The 22,427-nt window shown below is 49.9% G+C and overlaps 6 protein-coding genes across 6 annotated transcripts; 2 read left to right on the top strand and 4 right to left on the bottom strand.

Moving 5' to 3' along the window:
• Positions 1-988: 988 nt before the first annotated feature.
• On the top strand, positions 989-3,266 carry PHATRDRAFT_45513 (predicted protein; the record flags this gene model as incomplete). The annotated part of the gene is made up of 2 exons (XM_002179806.1): positions 989-1,882; positions 1,950-3,266. Coding segments are annotated over exons 1-2 (2,151 nt in total), but the record flags the coding sequence as incomplete, so codon positions are not given.
• A 133-nt stretch (positions 3,267-3,399) lies between these two features.
• PHATRDRAFT_12107 (predicted protein) lies at positions 3,400-4,897 on the bottom strand (the record flags this gene model as incomplete). The annotated part of the gene is given in 3 exon segments (XM_002179602.1): positions 3,400-3,987; positions 4,084-4,384; positions 4,404-4,897. Coding segments are annotated over 3 exon segments (1,383 nt in total), but the record flags the coding sequence as incomplete, so codon positions are not given.
• Positions 4,898-9,433: 4,536 nt separating this feature from the next.
• Positions 9,434-12,263, bottom strand: PHATRDRAFT_35233 (predicted protein; the record flags this gene model as incomplete). The annotated part of the gene is made up of 2 exons (XM_002179601.1): positions 9,434-9,499; positions 9,564-12,263. The coding sequence occupies 2 exons, from the start codon at positions 12,261-12,263 to the stop codon at positions 9,434-9,436; spliced, it is 2,766 nt and encodes a 921-aa protein (XP_002179637.1).
• A 529-nt stretch (positions 12,264-12,792) lies between these two features.
• On the top strand, positions 12,793-14,334 carry PHATRDRAFT_45511 (predicted protein; the record flags this gene model as incomplete). Its single annotated transcript, XM_002179805.1, has 1 exon — positions 12,793-14,334. The coding sequence occupies exon 1, from the start codon at positions 12,892-12,894 to the stop codon at positions 14,332-14,334; it is 1,443 nt and encodes a 480-aa protein (XP_002179841.1). The 5' UTR covers positions 12,793-12,891.
• A 952-nt stretch (positions 14,335-15,286) lies between these two features.
• ACS4 (long chain acyl-coa synthetase) lies at positions 15,287-17,733 on the bottom strand. The gene is made up of 4 exons (XM_002179600.1): positions 17,487-17,733; positions 16,911-17,413; positions 16,530-16,828; positions 15,287-16,439 (listed from the first exon to the last, which is right to left on the bottom strand). The coding sequence occupies exons 1-4, from the start codon at positions 17,652-17,654 to the stop codon at positions 15,418-15,420; spliced, it is 1,992 nt and encodes a 663-aa protein (XP_002179636.1). The 5' UTR covers positions 17,655-17,733; the 3' UTR covers positions 15,287-15,417.
• A 637-nt stretch (positions 17,734-18,370) lies between these two features.
• On the bottom strand, positions 18,371-21,979 carry PHATRDRAFT_45509 (predicted protein). The gene is made up of 3 exons (XM_002179599.1): positions 20,023-21,979; positions 19,624-19,934; positions 18,371-19,534 (listed from the first exon to the last, which is right to left on the bottom strand). Exons 1-2 carry the CDS (start codon positions 21,933-21,935, stop codon positions 19,676-19,678), a joined length of 2,172 nt encoding a protein of 723 aa, XP_002179635.1. The 5' UTR covers positions 21,936-21,979; the 3' UTR covers positions 18,371-19,534; positions 19,624-19,675.
• Positions 21,980-22,427: the final 448 nt, after the last annotated feature.

Genomic DNA, 22,427 nt, shown 5'->3' with positions numbered 1-22,427 from the left:
CGATAGCCAGTACATTGGCTACGGGGTTTCTACGTTCGTACATTCTGTTTCCAACACAAAAATTTTATTTTGGAATCTATATTTTAGTCTCACAATCTCAATCTAAAAACCTACCAATTTTTTAAAACAATCGGAGCCTCTACGAGGCTTTCCCCCCAACTTCTACTCTTTCGTCGTATTCTACAAAAACACTCGTAAGCAGGTAGAACTTATCATCACGCTTCTGGAGTTATTAGCAATTGGGAAAACATTGATTGCCCGAAACAAAAGGCCAGAAACGTTCGCAATGGAACACTTGTGGTGCAAAAAGGCGGAGAGCTCAATTGAATTAAACAAACGACGGACGCTTTTCAGGTTTGCATATCCAGTGTCTATGATAATCTTTGCAGGGGCTTTCAAGGTACACGCTCTAAAAGACACAAGCGGCAGTAAGTGTGCCCTTTCATAGCCTCCTACTATACTCGCATCTATTGGAATTTGTCACGTTCACATTGTTTTGTCTGTGATAGGCCGAATGAGTCTTAAAATTCCTATTGTGCATACCGTGCCTGCATTATTTTGGTACTTCAATGCTTGAAGCCTGTGGGTGTCTTATCCTGTTGGAGTACTCACAAACTTTGACAGAATAAAACTAAAAGCATCATGAGGTACCCTCTAAAAGTAGAAAGCTTTGATAGTCATGTCATTTTTCGCCATGTTGAAATCATATTCCTCCTCCACTTTTCGGAAATGGGCAGTGGATAGTCATGGCAAGAGTCCAAGCAAATTTTCTAGGACTCAGTAGTCTCTTCCAGTTTTTCGGAAATGCATTTGCGTAACATAGCGATATTCCTAACCCAACTTACATTACAATCGGTGACCGTTTTTCGATCCCAAGTCACTACCATGCTTGACTGACTACTGGTGTGCCTCCGAAATATTGTGCTGACACTGACTGTGAACCAACCAAACCCGATACTGGGGAAACCATCAAACATATATCCCTTGTCTTGACGTGTCGTTCGCAGACTCCTCATTCTCATCGGGCTCCGCGCACAATACTCAAAATGCTATGGCGCAAGCATGGACGGTCTTCGCTGAGGCTTGCCTTTAATACGCAGCAGAAACAAGCAAGATGTAGTTCTTTTTCCATCTTTTCCGCGTCGACATTCGACGGTCGCTACCTTCCTTCCCTTCACTTACACTCCCCCAACACTCGACGCACGGTACAATTCATCCGACCAGCATCGGCATTTGCATGGAACTCGAATGTGGAAAAGCAATCGGTTGTAAAAGAGTCGCAAGTCCAGTTCGATTTTTTCGGGGAGCCCGTCACATTTTCTGGCTTGACTCAATCCAACACAGCCACCTCAATCAAGGCAATGGCCGCCGTTGACTCTTTCCAACTTGCAGTCGTTACCAAAGGACTCACATGTTATGGAGGAGGTGAGGAGGCTGGTCTAGAAACGCAATCCATACACGCCGTTGCCATGTCCTGGACCGAAGCCCTGCGGTTTACCACTGTTTGGAATCAAGCCAACACCAAGCAATCCGCTCCGATGCTCGCCGTCATCTCAGTCGCTCCAGTGTTGGCACAAGCGGGCACCGCTTATGTGAAGCATTTAGACACACTGCTAAAGAACACCAAGCCCGTAGCGCCAGGCTTCCCTATCGTGCAAATGTATGACACGGCACAGAGAGCAGCGTCCGCCATGAACGCTATTCATTTGAATGACAGGGAACGTCTTCATCTTCGAGCGCTTGCATATCTTTTGAAAGACGAGCATGCAACTGCATTAGCGGTTTTGCTACGCTTGCTGAGAACTTGCCCAGGCGATGTTCTTGCATTAAGCCTTGCGATGGATATAGCGCATACGATTGGAGATAAAAAAGCTGCATCTAGGTACGCAATATTTGATTTCCTAATCGAAAAGGCTCGCCAAAGTCGCTCACTTCAATTTTGAATCTAGAGCTTCTGGATCGGTTGCAGCATATTGGCATGAACGTCGTGGGGGCTTGATCCGGCCGTCACTGCCAGGTCACTCCATCGCAGAATCGCTCATAGCGTTAGGGTTTGCAGTCAATGGCCGACACGAAGAAGCTGAGCTCATGGCCACGCAAGCCATGAAGCGAGGTCGAAAAGTGTGCGGCGGGCTGGCTACTTGGGTGCAAGCGTACGTGTTTGATGCTGGCGGTCGCACCGCGGAAGGAATTTCGGCGTTGGCGAATGGCGACGGTATCGCCAATTATGAAGGATGTGGCTTGTTATTTTTCGAATCTCATCTGGGAGGATATGGTGCGCGGTTCGCACTAGACAGAGAAGAGCGTGGACGAGGCAAGAGCCAAGCACTTCGTCTCTACGAGGCAAACTTCGAGCGTGTATTGCACTACAGTGGATTTGGAGAGGGTAGACCTTGGAAAACACCACAGCAGAAGGCCCCGCTAGGATGGATTAAGCAGACTCCTATAGGAAGCGGCGATGACTCTGCTTCAAAAGACAAAGGGTCATTTCTACAAAATCTCTTTAGTGCAACGAACAAAAATGCAAACGAAGAAGAATATGAGATTATTTTGAAGGGTGAAAATTCCCCGTCGAGGAAGGTGGAGGGTTGGGAGCCGACGTGCGAGGATGTCCTGACTTGGATTCCCCCGACCCCCAAGCTTCTTTCTGATGCAACATTGCTTCTGTGGCGTTTCACACTTAACGGAACAATGTCAGCCAAAAACGGCCGATGGGAGAATATGCGCAATGCGTGGATAGCGCTTATTGACATTGAGCGAAAACATCGGGACTCACCGCCTCTCCAGTTCTGTCCCATCGCAAGTCTCGCATCCTCCATGCTTGTGGATCCTGCCGACACGGGCGCTGAATATGTAGGAAATGGTAGACTTGCTCGCGGGCTGTACAAAATGGGAACGCTTTTAAAGCTTGGAAGAACAACAGATGGACCAGTCGAAAGCACCGCTATCCGTGAGCCGATAGCTGAGCGAGATCCCGAATTTTGGCTGCCTGTGAATAGTGAATTGCAAAAGGAGTGGAAAGACGTAGTTGATAGTCTGACATCAGCTCTCGATGGCTATATTTACCCCTCTGACGAAGAAGATAGTCTTGCAAACGTGATGGATACTAACAATCGCTTAGAGGCGTGGGACTTCGAAGCACGCCCAATTCTGGAGCATGCAATCGTCTATGCTTCCTGCAAGGCAGGTGACATCGAAAGCCTTTCTGTTGCTCGATCAATTTGTAGCCAAGGTGTCACATTGCGGGCGAGCTCCCCCGAAGAATGGTGGAGATACAGCATTGTTTTAGGCCTATTGGGCGATGAAATTGCTTCAGAAGACGCCTTGCATACTAGCATTAATGTAGGAGGTGGTCAAGGATCAAGAGCTTAAAACAAATGTAAATAAAGCTATGACCGTCTATCTTACTTGCTTTATTGCGTCTAAGACCAATGCAGCATGCCGTGCTGCTTCGACATTGTGAACCCGGACAATGTCACAACTTTTTGACCGAGACCCAAAGGACAGGGCTGATATAAAAGATGCAACGCTTCCGACATCTCTATCTTCAGCTCGGCTTACACCAGTTATTTTTCCAATGAAACCTTTTCGACTTGTACCGATTAATATGGGCAATTCATCCGTGAGTGCCCGCAGACGCAACATGTCTTTTAGCAAGAGAAGATTTTGACGTTGGTCTTTTGCAAAGCCGATTCCAGGGTCAAGGATTTGTATCCAACGCGGAATACCTGCACATTCCGCTGCTTGCGATCGCTCCATGAGGGTTCGAGCAACATCAGCAACGACGTCTTCGTACTCCGTCATGGATTGCATGGTTTTAGGAGTACCTCTCATATGCATCAATACAATGGGTACACCTAGCTCAGCCACAGTAGACAGCATAAGGTCGTCAAACGTACCACCAGAAACGTCATTGACTATATCGGCCCCGGCATTTACGGCGGCTCTAGCCACTACCGACTTCCGCGTGTCGATCGAAATAGCAACCTCTGATCCTGTGGCAAGAAGGAAACAGGAAAAGAGAATAACGTATAAAAAAGGTGAGGATGAAGCCAATCTAAATATCCGAGCAATGTATGTGACTACCCACGTACTTTCACGAATCCCTTCAATTACAGGAATAGTTCGTCGTAATTCTTCCTCAGCTGACACGTCATCTGCACCTGGCCGCGTTGACTCGCCGCCAATATCTACAATATGAGCTCCTTGCTGTTCCATTTCCAAGGCCCGTTCCACCGCATTCCTGGTCGAGTCTTCCCACTTGCCACCGTCGCTGAAGCTGTCGGGTGTGACATTCAGTACTCCCATTATTAAGGTTTCGTTGAAATAAAGCATACGAGATCGTGGCAGTGGGATTACCCTCACGGTAGGTTCCTTATTTTTCCTCCATTTCATGGCGCAACTCCTCCAATAACTTTCGTACGGAGGTCTTTCGAACCGGATGCTCAAGATCAGGCCCTGCTACCTCACATAAGGGCGCCAGAACAAATTCACGCTCCGTGATGCGTGAATGTGGGACCACAAGGTCGTTCGTGTCCACCAGTCGTGGTTCCCATGAAGCATGCGATTCAGCGTTCGCTGTTGATGGAGAAAGTCGTCTTTCGTACAAGAGAATATCCAAGTCGACCGGCCGGGGGCCGTTGCGCATGGCGCTCAAGTCTCGACCAACCTGTGCTTCGATAGTCTTAATTGTTTGTAAAAGATCGTGTGGCTCCAAATTTGTTTCCAAAGACACGGCACCATTCAAAAACGACGGTTGATCCGTCACATACATGGGGGCCGTCTCGTGCCAAAATGACGTTCGCATCAGCTTGGTATCCGAAGAATTGCACAACAGCTGTAACGCTGTTCGAATGTTACAGTATCGGTCACCAAGATTAGATCCAACGGCCAAAAAGACGCGGTATTTACGATCACCCGAAGATCTCGCATTGGTCGATTTTGCTGCCGCGGCTACCAAGGAATCACCACTTGTAGTCGAAAGAAATGGCGCCGAAGCGACAGCTGTTCCGAACGTAGATGCAGCCAATGATACAGACGCCATTGTTAGTCTCCAGGAACGGACAACCGAAGACACTTGCGGGCGGGCCGATGTTGTGCAAATTCCCATCATTATTAAAGTACAAGTCAGAAAGCGAATATGTCGATCGATTTTTTTCGGTCTCTTGTGCCGTGAGCAGATTCGCATTGATTGTGCTCCAGCTATGAGACAATCCACGAAGGGAGGGAAAGGCTCAATCAGAGTCAATCGCAAGCATTCTCTACGGATGCAATTCTGAATATTCCGAAGAGATTTGACGGATCTCCAGAGGGACGGAATCTTGAAGGAGCAAACCTCATCCCCATCAAACAAAGCTGTGCATTGATCGCTTGGAACCATCGGTATGTCAATTGGTTCCCAATCAGTTCAAATTAACAGTACGGCTACTGTCTGTCATGCGTGTGTCTAGCAGATTTGAAAGCACTGGAAACGGACGTGAAAAATAACATTGACTGTGACAATCAATAGAGATAACATTTTCAGAATCAGTTCGATTGAGGGTAGACCCCGAAACACAGCTTCCTTTAGCACAACTGTTCCTATTTCCCACTGAACAAGTGTGAGACTATCTTTCCTCGGTAAAGTATCGAAAATAAATGTTAATCCACTTTAGGGCTGAACTAGAAGGATGATATTATGAAGCCTGCGAATACCCCGAAGCAGGTCGGGCGCATCGCCGCTTTGGAAATATATTCGTTTTCGAGATCCTGTGTCCGAAGGTGTGCTAAGCGACTGCCTTCGATTCGACACCTTCAAAGGCTGCCCTCCAGCAATGGACAGCTTTCTCACGCACAAAGAATGAACACCCTTTAGTCGCTTTAAATTTTCGCGCGTGGCACAATGCAACTAAATTTTCAAAAAGGGGGGCAGAATGGGGTAAGGGAAGAAGATATGAGCAATATGACATACTAGCGTTCCACGCTTACCTGGAATTCGGCACCGTGGCGCACAACGCGTTCTAAAAGCGAAACGGCTAGGCAAAACACACCATCTTTGTCCCGAAACATTTGAACTAAGTCAAGGAAGACCTCAACACCTGTCAGTGTCGCCATAGATGGAAGGGCACCTTTGTACTTCGCAACGTTCCACATAGTCTGCAAAATGCGATGAAGAAGCTCCACGTGTGGAAGACTTCGATTGCATGTGCGAATCAGATCAAATAAAGTAGCAGGCGCCCCTGCCTGGGCGAAAGCAATACAACACTTTTCGGAGTACCTAGTGGCTGTCTCCAAGGTACAAATGGCCATCATAATTTCCGCAAGACGTGTGCTTTTGGTGAGCGCCTCAAGTGCTGCCTGGGTGCGGAAACCGAGACGCAACCTTGGATCCGCCTCGGCCCTTTCGTTGGCTAGTTGAATTCTTGACGCTTGGGATCGGATTCGCTTTGGCTGCCTCCGTTGAGTCAATAGTCGTCGCACTGCGCTTTGAAGAAGGATCGTCGAATAGCGAAGCCGGGAAAATGCTCTTTTGGAAATGTGGAGACGGAAAGCCATTCGAATTGTATCGGCTGCTCGACTCTTTCTCTTGCGAAATGTGAAACGGCGGAAGACGAGCTGTATTTTTAAGGCAGAGACTCTGCGTTGCAGCTCAAGCTTTTTGCGTGTCAAGCGGATGCTAGCGGTACGCTCGCGTGCTTGAAAAGCACGGACAGAAGCTTGAATTTTGATCGTGGAGAGCAGAATCCATACATACTTCAGATACGCGACGGAGCCCCGCCAGGTACGCTGGATTTCCATGGCTGCAAAACGCTCGAGGTCAAGATTTATCCTGGCAAGAAAGCCTCTACTCCATCGCTGAATAATAGTCGCCGCCTTGCATAAGAGAGCCATTTTCGCCATCGCAGTCCTTCGTCGGAACGTGGTTTGTATGATGATTGCACATGTCTTACCACGCTGTTTTCGCATTTGATAAAGTGATTGGCGAAAAAAGTGCTGAAGCACACCTAACGCTTCAAATCGACGTGCAGCTATCCGAGCGCCAAGCTTGCGCCTGAGAGATTTCTGGATATGAATGACAGCTAAGAATGATAACATGTAGTCGACATGAACTGAATAGCATCTCCACGTCTTCTGAATCATCCGAGACGCCATCTCTCTCTGTGCAAGGCGTCGATCTCGTCGTCCGCGGTACAATTTCTGAATGTGAACAACACCATAATTCTGTCGCAATTTTGTCAATCTTTCGGCAGTTTCTTGCCTTACTTTTTGTCCCCGAATGAAGCGCTGCAGGAGCAATACGCCACGAATCCTTTCATTGGCATGATGTCTGGATTGAACCTGCTGTCTTGCAAAATAACTCCGGTAGACAGACTGCAGCAGTATAGCTGACCTCTTACTTCGCAAACTCTCTCGCATAAAACAGGCAATTTGCCTACATTGACTTCCGCGAAAAACTCTTTGGATTTTCAAAATAGCGACTTGCTGTCTGAAAAGTCCCATCATTTTCCACGCAGCGTAGCGACGGCATGCGCTTTGAATTGTCAAAGCAGCAAAACACTCGTTTCTTGAACGCTTTAGACTGGCAAGCGTATCGTTGGCTGCGCAAATGCGCTGCGAACGTTGGATGCATTCTGCAGACGCCTTCAGGTGGAGGAAGCTAGACCTACAGGCCCGTCGACGAATAATCGCTTGGACGAGAACAATGTCAAGTATATCTGTGAGAAAAGAAAGTCGTCCTTGGTAAGCTCTGTATTGGGTTTGGATGGCGACGGCGCACTTGGAGAGAAGCTGCAACTCGCGTCGAATTAAGAATGCTCGGAACACAGCTTGCATTTGGGTAACGGCCGCATTCTCGCGGACTCGCTTGCAAGCTAAAGCTTTTCTGTATCGTTGCCACCGTTGGCGAACAAGAAAGTTCCGGACGCTCAGCTGCATTATTCCAGTCGCATTTCGTCTGCGATTAGCAATTCGAATAGCTCCCCATCTCCGTGCCGCCTTTTGTAAATTGACAATGTCCAATAGAACTAGACGGTATTTTATAAACGTCGAAAATCCTCGCCAGTGTCGTTGCAAGATGGTGGCAGCAGTCGTATACTTTGTCAGCATCCCATGAGCAGCCCTGGCTTTTCCCCTAGAAATAATCCTTTTTGCAAAACGTTGCAAGCACAACAGAGCATTCTGCGTGTAGTCGCGTTGCCGCAGGGCGAGGAATCGACGAGCGGCCGCCTGGGCTTGCACAATTGCCAATACTATGGAAACATACGAGTTCACGGCCATTCGCTTTCTGACGAGTGCCTGCAGACGCAGCACACCACGAAGTGTCGCCCGAAACTGCAACTGAGCCAGGAACATTCTCCAGTTCTTTTGAATGGTAACAGAGGCCTGGAAAAGCTCGTTACGGGATCGTAGCAAATACCGTAGACGTTGTCGGGCACCGACACATCTCACAGCCGATTGAATTACTACCGCAGCGCATCGAAGCATGAATACTTTTCGCCTCGCAAGCCAGCATCTAACCAAAGATTGGCAGATGACTATTGAGCGGACGTTCGATGAATAGATTCGTCGGGCAATCGTCAATCTCCATCTTGTTTGTAAAAATACTGCAGCCAATTTGAGTGCAGTGAATTTTCTGCGTGCATGCCATCTTCGCGCTGCGGTCTGCATCCGAAGCGCGGCGGCAAATCTCCTGTTGTAGAACGTTCTTCTTTGGAACTTGCGATAGGTGCATTGAATATAAGACGCTGCCCGGCGTCGCGCCTGCATTCCTTCACGGCGCTTTACTGCCAGAAGACGGCGGATACCAGCCTAACAACAAGGAAAAAGGTCAGCAATAAAACAAGGGAATCTTCCGTCTTGGAGTGTATCGCGTACCTGAATCTTGCACGCCGCATGGTTACAAAGATACCGTATTTGCTCGTCCATTAATCGTACCCGTACCAAAAACTGACGGCCGACACTCTGGACCACGAGAATAGCAGACACTCGTCGTCGTCGAGCATTCACCGCCAGAAAGCGCCGTGCACAACTCTGGACCGTTAAAATATCCATCAAATCTATCTGGAAACGGAGCTGGGCCCCAAAAGTACGCCATAGAGTCTGGATTTTAATCGCTGCATCAGAAGAACGCCTTTTCTGTGCCTGGTAGTGGTGCCACGCATGTTGCAGCCTTAAAGCTGAAGCTAGTCTCTTTCGGCGCGTCCTCACAATACGCCCAGCGCAGTAAAATCTCCAGGCGCATTGTACGACCTTGATCGATTTATGCTGGGTATGGAGCGGCATCACAGCGTGGCGGACCATGAATCCTCGTGAAATTCGCTGAACAAGAAGTGGCGTTAGAAATAATGATATATTTCAGTAAAGAGTTTTGTGCGAACAATCGCAACACTTACCTGTAGCAAAACAGCGGCATGCTCCTGATCCTCGCGGAGCACACGATGCCGACAAAGCTCTCTCAGTCTCTCCTTACCATTTCGTACGAATCGTTCGATGATCCGGACGGCTGGGCCGTAGTGGAATGCTTGATTGGCGTAGTATCTATGTTTATGCGACTGCCAGACTTGCCACAAAAAACGGGCCACTACCCGTTGTCGTCGACGCAACCGAGCTTTCCGGTAGGCGCGGTACCGATTCTGAATGAGAAGAATCGCACGGATCTCTGTACTAGACTCCAACAGACGGGAACACAGAAAGGAAAGGCAGAGTAGCATGGACTTAGCTTCCGGGACGTTGTTCGTATCGCACTCGGGCACGATTCTCGGAATACCACCCAGCTCGGACATGCGTGTGTTGGCCAGTTGTGAATTGTACATTTCATTTTCCAAGGCACGGACTTGCGTCAGCGATCGTGGCGAAAAACGTGACGTTGGTCGAATCTCGGACAAGCGCAGTAGTGCGGGGTGATAGTAGTGAATCAACAGACAAATGGCACGGCCGTCGGCAAAGTCGGTCGTCAGGTTCCGGACCGCCGTTCCCAAGGTGGAGCAGACGGCATGGCACCAGCGTAGTAGGAGAGAATGCAACTCTTCCAGTACGGAAGGGACCTTAACGTCGGGTTCGTAATTCTGGTAAACAACGGCTTGCCGGTGGGCGCGTTCCACACGAGCAATTTCGGCTTCGACCGCATGAACGTTTACGAGATCGTTCAAACAACAATGGGCAACCACAGCCCACATGAGCTTGAGCACCATTTCGCGGTGTCCGTCGACAATATGGTGAGCGACTACTTCGTCCGACAGGGGCACCCCCATGTTCCGAAAACGTCGGAGTACCAGCCCGACATTGTGGAGCTTTTGCAGACGAGAGACAGCTGGTAACCGCAGTTTCACCAAAAGCGACTTGCGCGGTGCATGCGAGAGAATTTCGAGCAAGCGTGCCAAGCGCACTCCGTCGCGCAGATCTACGGCAAGGTTGGTAATGGTGAAATCCAACTCGTCCACAGGTTCTTGCTTGTAGTGCACTTGGATTCCCATGCGGGACAAGTGTTTAACGAAATCACCTTCGGACGACAAGAAATCGCGGCAAAACGTGAGCAGTACTTCCCGGGTCGATTTGACCGAGGCCGTTTTGGCGAACAATCGCGGTGCCTTGTCCAATAGATTATTTTCTTTCGCACGATCCAGAAAGAGAAAAAGGAGCAAGAGACGGTACAGGGCGAGGTTGCGTATTTCGGCTCGGTATTTGGTTTCGAAGCTACCGGACGGGACCTTGCAGAGTCCTTTGGTGTACTTGGCCAGGACGAGATCGTCGGACAAGACGCGTTGAATCAAAAAGGTCTGGAGCGCCGCTTTCATGCGCGTAGTGGGCACCTTGCGCGAGGCGACAGGGTTACCGTGGGGCGAAAAGTGGTGCGGTACGGACGGCAGTATGCTTTCCCCGAACAATGTTTCCAACCCGAGTCGGAGCCAGGGTGTGGAGTAGGACAAACAGAGTGCGACGGCTTGGTTGCGGAGCGTGAGATTGACGGCCAAATCCCGGTCCGGGCGAATCCGTAGTTTTCCCTTGCTGATTTCCTGCAACAATCGTTGACGGCTCTTTTGGAGGACGGGATCGGTGTGAAAGAGGGCGAGGGCGGAGCGACGGGCTTGGGCCATGCGTTGGTGTAGTACGAGGGTGCGTAAGGCGACACCCCTTTCGTGCGTGGTTTCCGACGCCAAGGCCGCTTCGTGGTCCTTGTCTTCCGAGGGAGTAAAGGTGTAGTTGAGCCAGGAAGAAAAAGCCTGACATTGTTGATCAGCCCAGTCGTGATCCTGTTCATTGTCTAGTAGAGAAGTATCCGCCGGAGTGGGTTTGGCGACGGAGGCGAGCAAGGCGCGTCGACTGGTAACGGAGTGCGGCACGTGAGCACGAGAAGCACTTTTGTGTGCCGTGGCGCGAGTAGAAAACGAAGCGTCTTGAAACATGTCGGACAAGTCCATACAGACGCCTCGTGGCGTAAAGGGAGTCGGCGAAGGTGTCGGGTAGGTAGAGAGACGATTCCGGGCCCAGCGCGATTGCGTGGAAGGCGGAGGAGCCTCAACACGGGATACAACTGTGCGATTAGTGGTAGGTAGTTGTTGACTGGCCTGTGGACGCATGCGTGGCTCCGCTACGGGAGGTCGGGTGGAGGGAGCCTGGGAGTTGGGAACGGAAATCGGGACAGCCGGAACTACGGGTGGGAGACGCGGGTGCTGGGTAGACCTAGTGGGTTCCATGGACGGTACGGGACCCTCAACCGCTTTTGCCGATTCCTGGATTGCTGGAGTCGCTTCCGGCATGTGAAACGTTGGTAAAGGCAGTCTCGGTGTCCCGACGGCTGGTGAGCACAAGAAGGTATCGTCACCGTCCAGTAACTCGAGTTCGTTGGTGAGTAGTGACCGCGGCGTTGTCGCGATCTGGTGTCGTCCGGGTGCGGGAACCGCCGGAGTGTGCGGTGGCAAGCGTGACGGAACGGTACTTTGGTGGGGACGTCGGGGTGTAACGGTGGCCCGTAGCACACTGCGAAAGCTCACCTCACGTGGAGTCGTCGTCGTCGTCGTGCTCTTGGCATCCAGACGAGCACTACTACCACTACCAGTAGTACTAGTCTTCGTTGCGGTTGTTGTCGGCCGGCCGTCACGACGGATTCCGTGTCCATTTTCCTTATCGAGGGGCGTTGTTCGCGGGAACGTCACGTGCAACGACGACGACGGCTTGGGAGTGGGTTTCGCATCGTCCTTGGTTCCGCGTCGTCCCAACGGCACACGGGTACCGAGCGCTACGCGACGGGAATCCCCCACGTGTTGTTGATTGGAATTCCCAATCATTCGAGAAAGAGAATAATTCCGAATGAACCAGAACGAATGAGGTTTTGGATCAATCGAATCGCTATAACACAGGAACAAGGAAAGGGAGATTGTTGCTGGTGTCGTTGTTGTCGTTCTGGTGGGGGATCGTGAGTCGAATCGTCGACTGGGGGCAGGGCACGCTCTACTACTCCATTCGTCCAGTTTGAACGAGCTTTTTCGAGAAAGGCCACCATTTGAAACGAGTCTTCCTTTATGTCGCATAGTCGTTTTTGCATTAAGTATAATATCGTTACGGTACGAACTATATTTGTTTGCTAGACGAAGCGCGCGCCGAACGAGGTTGCCCTCTCCCGAACGCGCCCAGTTTCCAGAGTACCCACAGATGCGGTAGAGGAACCACGCGTTTGCCGCAATGCGTCGTGGACAAAGTAAGGTGACCGTGGCTGCTTCCACCGTGGGGTAATCAAACGGTGCGCGTATCATGCGGGTCCGGGTGCCAGTAGTCACCGTCAAAATGATCCTCACTCGTATTCGTTTGTTACACCTTTTTTCACTCTATCGATACCGAGATACGTACTCTATTACCCACGCATACTATTATACACACACATATCCATAACACATACAAGAGAATTGCGTTTGCCTCATGACGGTCTCCCAATCCTCTACGATTCGAAGAACGGCGCACGATCCCTACGGTGCTGCGGTACGGATCACCGTACCGTCGGATGCGACATTCCCCGACAACAACAACAAAGACCACAATAATGGTGCGCACACCACCGATCAGGACGATGATTGGAGTGTGCAGGTAGAACAACTCTTGGACGATTTACAAGCCTTTTCATGGATGCCGCATTCCGGAAACGCAGCGTACGTCCGGACGACTATTCATCCCCGTGAAACCGTACCCGACCGCACGAGTGTCACATCGAGCACCACCACAAAGTCGCATCATCCCATCCGGAACACTGTGAGTAGTGCCTCACCACCCGTCGTGGCGCCAGCCGACCATGAGGACAAGCCGGAGGAGAGTCAAGCCCGTACGTGGGCTCGTCGGATGCGTCGGGCTGTCCAAAGCTGGACCCGAGCACAAGCCGCTCTCGCACACGAGGCCCAAGAGCGGGAAGAAACCATCCGGAAACTCTCCCGTGAACTGAATACCTGGCGTCGGGATGTTCCTCTCGCCTGGAAACATCACTGGCGGATCCAGGAACAATTGCGCGATACCGTTCGCAAGCAGCAAGACAGAATTGATGCGTTGCAGCAAGAACTCTTGGCTGCCCAACAACAAAAAGGGAAGGAAAATGCTTCTGGTAGAGCCACCACCGATGCAGTTCTCTCTCGGTCCACGTCCGGGCCATCCCTTCCCGCCACGAGAGACGAAACCGGTCCAACCCACGTGCACGAGCCCTCGCCCAGCCCACTCCCTCGCGAACCGACAGTTGCTCCTACTCAACCACCACAATCTCTACCACCCGCAACCCAATACATTTCCGCACCATCCATCTCCCCCACACGCACGTACGACGTTGTTTCCGTCATGACTGACGAACGGTCCGAAATCTCCCGCCAATCCTTCCCCTCGACAACTCCCCCTGCAAACTACCTCAAACCGTGGACTCCGGGCCTCGGTAAGACCCCCGCTTCCAGGGTTTCCCTATCTCCCAACACGCATCCTTCCCAGCCCTCGATGCCGTCTACTCCGTTCGTCCAAACCACGCCTTCTCGCACCGCTCACCGACGCACAGTCCGGGACCCTTCCGGAACCATCGTTACACACTATCAGAACGGTGCGCAGAAAGAAAAATACACTGACGGGACCGTACTCATTCGCTATCCCAACGGAGATTTGGAAACCCGACACCGAGACTCCACCGCTTATCTTTTCAGCAATTTGCAGACGCTCCAAATTAACCAAATGGACGGGTCCATCGTGTGGGAGTTCCCCAACGGACAAACCGAACGACACTGGCCCGATGGTTCCAAGGTCGTGCGCTTTCCCGACGGGCAGTCTCGGGAATTCCATCCAAACCCTAGTAGCCGTCCGGAGACGCCCGTTGCGCACGAAACCTTGACCGTTCTGTGATCTTTCAACAAGTCCGTCTCTCGGCCATCTTCTGTTTTGTCTTCGTGACAGCGATCGGTTCACTTCCCTCTGCAAGAATGAGCTAGACAAGCCACATCGTCGACGTACGTCTGATACATTTGATAGAAAGGAAAGGATCGCAAATCTGTAAAATGGCGTTTCTCACATGTAGAATGGATCAAGAAGCTTATTGACAGTCAGAGTGATTTGTTGACCAATAATCCAATCAATACCTGGTTGTGTTTAGGGTCCAGCATCTTTTTCCCGCTCCACTACTACCTACTCTAGCTAGAGAATAGCTAGGTGGTATTTCTAGACGAATCTACCTAATTTACTCCTCACAGCCTTCTGTCATAACACGCACGGACTAGTCTGGACGACGTCTTTCCGCACGCGCTGAGCGCGGTGCAGAAATCGCGTCCATCATCGTTTCGATCACGAATACCAGATAAGCAACCATGAAATGCGAACAAAGGTATCCTACAATTTTAATCTGGATGCTGTTCGGGCTGTAGGCGTACGCTCCCTTGGTCGCTGGCCTATCCCGGATTCCCCCAATGGCCGAGCGTGCAATAATTGACGCCTTTGCTGGGTGGACCCGGGCTTGGAATGACGGGAATGTGGAAGCGTACGTGGATGCCTATCTGGATTCCCCCACCGCCCGATACGTGAGTGGCACCACCATCCTGCACGGCAAGGACAAGATTGCGGCACGATGCCGCGAGAAAGGCGTGCACGGATGCTTATTAACGAGCGATTTCGAAATTTCGATATTAGGGACCAACGACGCGGTGGTCTTTGCCAAATTCTGCCTGGTAGCGAGGGACGATACACGGCACGCTGGAGTATTCACTGTTCATCTTACCCGTCTAACAGACACGTCCTGGAAGATTGTTTCGGATCACTCCTCTGCTATGTGAATATTGGAAACGGTGCAACAAGTCTACTTGAGGACTGAGAAAATCAAGATTTTGTTATTACTCATGCTTACAAATAAAGAGACTATGCAAATGGGATACGATTATCTGGATTTTCACCAAGGTAGATTCACTCGTGGATGCGCAATCCATGAAGTAGAACCATCTACGCGTACATGGCGTCGATAGTATCGGCGAACTTTTCCGCCGTAACGTTGCGCTTCAACTTCATAGTAGGAGTTAATTCGCCGCCAACTTCGCTAAAGTCTGTGGAAAGCAGCGCCCACTTTCCGACACGAGAAGCGCGAGAAATCGCCTTCTTGTTAGCCACTTCGAGACCCTTATCGAAATACTCCTTCCACTTGGGGTCGTCACGAGCTTCGTTAGTTGTCTTGGCCTTGCTTCCAATAGTTTTGGCGGCTTCCAATGCGTTTCCGGTGAGTTTGTTGGTCGGATTGCCTTCAATGTCGGGTTCGACTTGGAGGCACAGGAGGACGCTCAGGAATTTGCGCTTGTCTCCAATAACCATCGCATTGGCCAACGCTGGCATGGCGGCCTTCAACTCGTCTTCGATCAAGACTGGCGCAACATTTTCACCTCCAGCTGTAATGATCAGCTCCTTGATTCTACCAGTAATACTAATGAAACCGCTGGGTTTCTTGATTTCAGGGTGGTGATCGCTATCGATGGCCACAATGTCTCCGGAATGCAACCAGCCCTGGGAATCAATCGTTTCGGTGGTCTTGTCGGGCATACCCATATATCCAGCAAAAATATGACGGCCACGGTAGCAAAGCTCCCCGGTGGCCTCGTCAATCTTGGTTTCGGTTCCAATCAACGGGCGTCCAACCGTTCCAACCTTGAAGGCGTCGTAGCCGTTGACTGCATGCGGTCCGGTACATTCCGACTGACCAAAAAGTTCCATGATAGGAATATCCAGGGACATGAAATATTTGAGAATTTTCACTTCAATGGGAGCGGCACTCACATAAAACTGAATGCAACGGTCGAAACCCAGAGCCAAGTGCGCCTTGTGCAGGAGCTTTTTGGCCAGGAACAGCATGAAAGGGCTGCCGGATTTCGATCCGTATTCGAGAGACTCCCAGTGAGCAGCCGCTTTACCCTTGGCCCAGGTTGATAGCATCTTTTTTATGCCGGTACTAGAACGGGCGACTTCCTGGAGCTTGTCTGCAAACAAGAGGAGGCGTCGGCGACAAACACGTTAGACGAAGACAATCATGTTGCAGTCAAAATGGGTTTGTATCATACTGTACGTACCGTAAATCTTCTCCCATACACGAGGTACACCGAAAAAGACCGTAGGCCGAACTTCCTTGAGGGTTTGTCCCAAGGATCCCTTCAGCGCGTTCGCATCGGCGAAATAGAGCTGCGTCCCCGTCGCCATTGGGTTGTGCATATCCAACATTTGCGCGGCAATATGACTGAGGGGAAGGTACGAAATCATGACGTCGTTGTGGTCCAGAGTTCCCTTGCGCGTGCGACCCATCAAGGTCTCAATGGTCCACGTGATGTTATCGTTGGTGATCATGACCGCCTTGGGAGGACCGGTCGTTCCGCTACAGAAAGAAAAAATAAGCAAGCTTTAGATCCGTACAGGCAAGCAAAGCAAGCTATCATAGAAAACATACGCAGACATACCTAGTGTAGATCAAAGTGCACGTCTCCCCTGCCTTCCACGAGTCCGTACGGGCTTTCAAATCCGTATCGGAGACATCTTTGCCAAGGTCAAGAAACCCTTCGAAGGTGTAAACCGGAACGGAACACTTGGACTTGACGTCCTCCGGAATACTATCGGTTCCGTACATGACCAGAGCCGTCAAATTGGGCAAATTCCTGCTGATTTCGTAGTACTTTTCGAGTTGCTTGACGCCTTCACAGACGACGACCTTGGCCTCCGAATGCTCGGCTACGTACGCGCACGCTTCCGGGTTGTTGGTCGTGTAGACACCGGCAGGGATTCCTCCCGCCGCGATAGCACCAAAGTTCGCAAAGAACCATTCGGGAGCGTTGAATCCAATAATATTGATCGTGTCGAAACGGGCAAAGCCTACTTTGAGCAAAGCTTTACCAAAACTGTCGACCTGCTGACGATATTCCTTCCAGCTATACTTCGTCCAAGCGACATCCGCCACGTCTTGGCCCTGAAAGCAGAGAAGCGCATCAGGCAATCGAACACATGTAGATAAGTTGCTCTTCAAAGCAATGTATACTTACCTGCTTGGGGCGTTTGTGGTACAAGGCTGTGCGGTTTCCATTCTTCGTCACCTGCGCATCAAAGTTCTGCATGACGGTTTTGGGCGGGAGTGAGGCAATGCCTTCATTTCCCATGCGAATGGCAACTTCCTGAGAAGCCTCCGAGGTTGAAAGAGGCAACGAGCTCATGGTAGGGAGCAATTAGCTGCAAAGATCAGCAACAAGCAAGAATACGATACTTTCGCACGACAAAAAGATGCGAGTTGTGGGAAATTTTGACAAGAGAGAGTTCCAGGTTGAAGACAACGGTGAAAAAGCACGCAATCCACGGCTGTTTGGCTAACTTTCGTGTTGTCACTCCGTTGTACCAACCCGTGTCGGCGTGAAAAAAATCGCCTGCTGATGTCATCCAAAAAACTAGAATGCCGAAGTTGTGTAGAAATACGTACAATCATTACTAAGAGCATTAGCCGAGAAGAAACAGTCATGACAGCCGTGCTTGTTTAACCAGGTCGTCATAACAAACGTGTCTCTGCATACACGTATGAGTACAACAAATTCAAGAGGCTGCTGTGTGGCGCGACTAGAAAGATAGTAATGAACACGTGCCAGTATATGGACGACGGCAACACAATTCCCGGTGCAGGAGTATCTAAACTCAAGTTAGAAGGGTTTGAAAATATCTCGTTATAAAGCAATGATTAGCAAAAAACGACGCATAATACAGATGTCCCTACAGATTTTTTGGTCAATCGATTGTGAGCAGAGTTCGTCGAAGATAACAAAGCTTGTACAGCACGACATTTTTGGTATCCCTGTTCGTTATGTTCGTGTCGCATCGGAAAGGCCATTATGACTCCGATCTTGAGATTTCGAAAGCTACTCCTGCAGACGACGTAACGAATCTATTCCCAACCACCATCAACTTGTATGACAATGCGTCCAATTTTCGAAGGGTCACTTTGCCGGGTAACCGCGGCTTCAAGGTTTCGAATCGGGTGCGTGCTGTCAATGTCGATCTTGAGTTTGCCTTCGTCCAACCAAGATCCCACTAGTTTCAAATCCTCGGTGGTAGATTTGCATTCGACAAATTTGGATCCTTTAGCGTTAAAAAAAGACAGGAACATACCAACATAAAGGCCCAGGCTTGGTAGTGTGGTGACATAAGTTCCGTTGCCACTCAGTTTTTTCATACATGTTGGTGCCCAGTATTTGGATGGAGTATCGAAAATCACATCGTACATCGCATCCCCACCCAGCGGATCGTCTTTGGATCGATCCAACACAACATCTGCTCCTAATGCTTTGACGCGCTCCACATCTTTGGTACCCACCACTGCCGTCACGTGGGCACCGAGAATTTTGGCAATTTGCACTGCCGCCGAACCAACCCCGCCTCCCGCTCCCAAAATCAACACGGAACCATCTTTCTGAAGCCCGCATAGATTTTTCATGGCTTGCAAAGCCGTCAACGACTCCGTCGATGCGGCGGCCGCAATGTCTGCCCCCACTCCCCGGGGTCGGACAGCACATTCGTCAGCGCTCACTTTGATGTACTCGGCAAAGGATCCCTGCTTCTGGCTTGGCTGGTACTGTAGAAATCCCCATACGTGATCTTGAAGTTTCAAACTAGAAACCTGGTCACCTATCTCGGCAATTACTCCGGAAAAATGCCAACCAAGAATTAGTGGGTCGGTACGTGCATGGATGAACATACCCGTAATCGTTTTTTGGACGAGAGCTTCGACGCCAGTGTCGATTGCCGAGTACTGGACCTTCACAAGCACTTCCTGTGGTCCTAAGGCGCCTGGTTTTTCGACATCAATGGCCTTGGCTTGGGCCGTGTGGTACATGAGCTGCATAGCCTTCATGATGCAATCTATTTGCTTTTTATGCGACGGGTCGATATCCCTGTTTTCCGTGCTAAACGAGGAAGATTTGTTGCTGTCGTGCGCTCCTCTAGGAAAGTCCCGGAACACACGGAACACTGTGGAAGTTCTCCGTCTTAAAAACACGACTCCGATAAACTGACCCAATGGTAATACAGGAAATCCGAAATATGCCACTTTCTACAGATGTGAGAAGGAGGGCAAGAGTTAGTCGTGAACAAATACTTTATTCTACTAATGTAACTAACAGAAGTGAGATGTACATTTACCTTTACATGTACTACTGCACTGACTGTCAAAACGTTCACAAAAGTGCGCATGTTATTCGTTTGCTGTTAAGTCCTCTTGTCCCTCCACGAGTTTATCGATGACAGAAAACTGTCGAGGCCATCGTGCATTGTAAAGAAATTGACGTAAATCGAAACGGTTGTCATCCGGTGAATATCCTTCCGCATGATACGATGGTGTGATTGTGCACATTTTGTGCCGATTGATCGAATAAAAATAAAAGAACCGTTTTACTTTGGCGCCGACTTCATGAGGCGGCAAATGATTCCATATCACACACAATTTGCGAAACCTGAATTCAAATCGTTGAGAAACTTGTTGGAACAGGCTCAAACATACCCTTTATACGCAGATAATCCGAAGCGAAGGGTCGAACTTACATCGAGACGGGTCCGCAACGTGAAATCTTTCGCAGCGTTCCAAAAAATCCGAGCTCTTCATACGACATGCCCATTTCCTCTTCGTCCAATTGCGAATGTTCTGTTGTAGCTCCAACACCTTCTCCTTTCGGTCGAAGCTCTGCTGTTGGTGGCGCACCTGCGATTTCTGCAAGTATTTCCCAATCATACGTTTTTGCGGCCCATTCGAGCATTTTCTTGAGATCGCCTTTCGAGATGGCACCAATGGGGTTCAAATCCGCCGAAGAGCAGTCATACTTTGTCATGTATCCACGTAATCCTTCATCCACATTGGCGCTTCCCAGTACCAACAAAAATCCCGAACGCCCACGTACCCAAGGCAACAGCTGAGCGTAAAGATAGGCAGTAACCATCCGTAATCTTGCTTGGATATTTTGTAAGGCCAAATCCTCAGCTACGGACCCACCTCGAACTGAAAATCGTGGAGTATGACCTGTCGTCGTAGAGAAGACCTTGACGACAGCTTGCACCATTGTATCAATCTTGATTGATAAGTGGTACGAGCCGATTACTTCACCAAGTCGACGAGCTCGGGACGTAGTATTTTCTGACGAGTTTTCAGTGCCCATGTAAGTTGTATGCAAGACGAAATTCGCCAATTCATGAGATGATGACGGCACCCAGAGCCCCTCCTGGCGACAGATTTTGCGACAATCGGTGGCCACTACTCCATTCGGATCAGCACGTGCAGCGGCTGTCGCCATTTTGCACATCGCCCCAACAATGGCAGCCACTGACGAGGAATCGGCCCCTCCCGACAGCGGCAAAAAGAATCCCGCAGCTCCTGAACGACGCAGATAATCCCACAACCAACAAGCAGGGCCCAAGCAACACTCTTCCTCTGGACAATGAACACGAGGTGATTGGGAAATTGAGGTCGCCGACATAAGAGAACTTGCACCTTCGTTAACCAGATAGTCAGAGCATTCTATAAAGGATCGTTGCGACTGAGCGCGTTGCGATTCCGTTGCCTGCACACCAAAAGAAGGGATTGAAGCACGATATGAGCGGACATCGTCAAGGTCTACGGTTGCGGCAACGACTTGCACATCTTCCAGACTGAACTGTTGTGCCTGCGCCAGGATCTTGCCATTGCAGACAATTAATGCTCCACCGTCATAGTACATGCGACCACCATCGCAGCCTCGTTGATTGGCGTAAAGATAGACACCGCCACATTTCCTGGTTGCTGATACGATGAGCTCCAATCGTTGATTCAGTTTGCGTAGCTCGTGGTGACTTCCGGAGCCGTTTCCACAAATTTCGGCACCTTGCAATGCTAGTTCAATGTGGGTTGCTCGAGGCGTCCAAAGTTCTTCGCAGCTCTCGCATCCAATTGAAACGCCGTCGGCAAACTCGAGAAAACGCGTTCCAAACGGAGCTGATAGCTGTCCAAACTTCTCGTGAAAAACCTTCGGAAGAATCAGTTTTTCACACTTCGTATCGATCGGTGATCGATACGCGGTAAAGTATCTTGATTCGCGATAGTTGCCGTTGTCTGCCATTGCGACTTTCGGGCGAATTAAAAGAATCTTTCGGCATCGCACCAGAACTCGGCAGTTGTAGCGTACTCCACAAAACAAAACAGGCATCCCGAGATCACATAGCATCTCATCCGTCACTCCACTTTCTAGAATCATCACGAGACTCTCCCAGCAGTGTGCGAAAGTATCGTTTTCTAGAAAATGATCTTCACATCCATAACCTGGAATTTCCAGTTCGGGTCCGAGTCGGTAGGACGCGCCAAGACGCTTGGCCTCTCGACAGCTTTCGATAATACGATCTGCATTTCCGTCGAAATCCAGCGCCCACTGGTTTAGGTTGCAAGTGGCAACGGTAATGAAAGATGTACTACCCTGTGTTCCCCCCGTCATGTTCGTTCAAACGTTTGGAGTGCTATAGGTACGCGTTGTGATAGGGCAAGGAACGATGCGCTTACTTTGCACGATTTGCAAGGCCGGACGGTATATATTTTATGAAACGAACAGAAGGCGACACAATGGATAGAGGCTGTGTGTGCTAAGGGTTCTGATTGGACAACCCGCAGACCCAAAAATGCGTGACTGATTCCATCGCCTTGCTCATAATTGTATGTTCTACGAAGCGATGGAGCCTTTTAAATTAACTGTAAGTTTGTCAAAAAATTTAAACTCCTTGAAACATGGATCCACAATACGGTCTTGTTTGGTCGTGTCTTGTCAAAAAGACTGCCCGGGCTATTTGGACAAAGGACAATGTTTTGGTTGACAGTGAAGACTTAGAGGATAACCATGAAAACTTCGTTTCCGCTATTCACCACTCTATTTCTCTGGGTCTCATTTCCCTCTAGCGCTTTTCTCAGCAAACGCGATATTATGGCGCGTCGA

This window comes from Phaeodactylum tricornutum, chromosome 7 (genome assembly GCF_000150955.2).
Source record: "Phaeodactylum tricornutum CCAP 1055/1 chromosome 7, whole genome shotgun sequence".
NCBI lineage: Eukaryota > Bacillariophyta > Bacillariophyceae > Surirellales > Neidiaceae > Phaeodactylum > Phaeodactylum tricornutum.
This window is presented reverse-complemented; position numbering and strand designations above follow the sequence as displayed.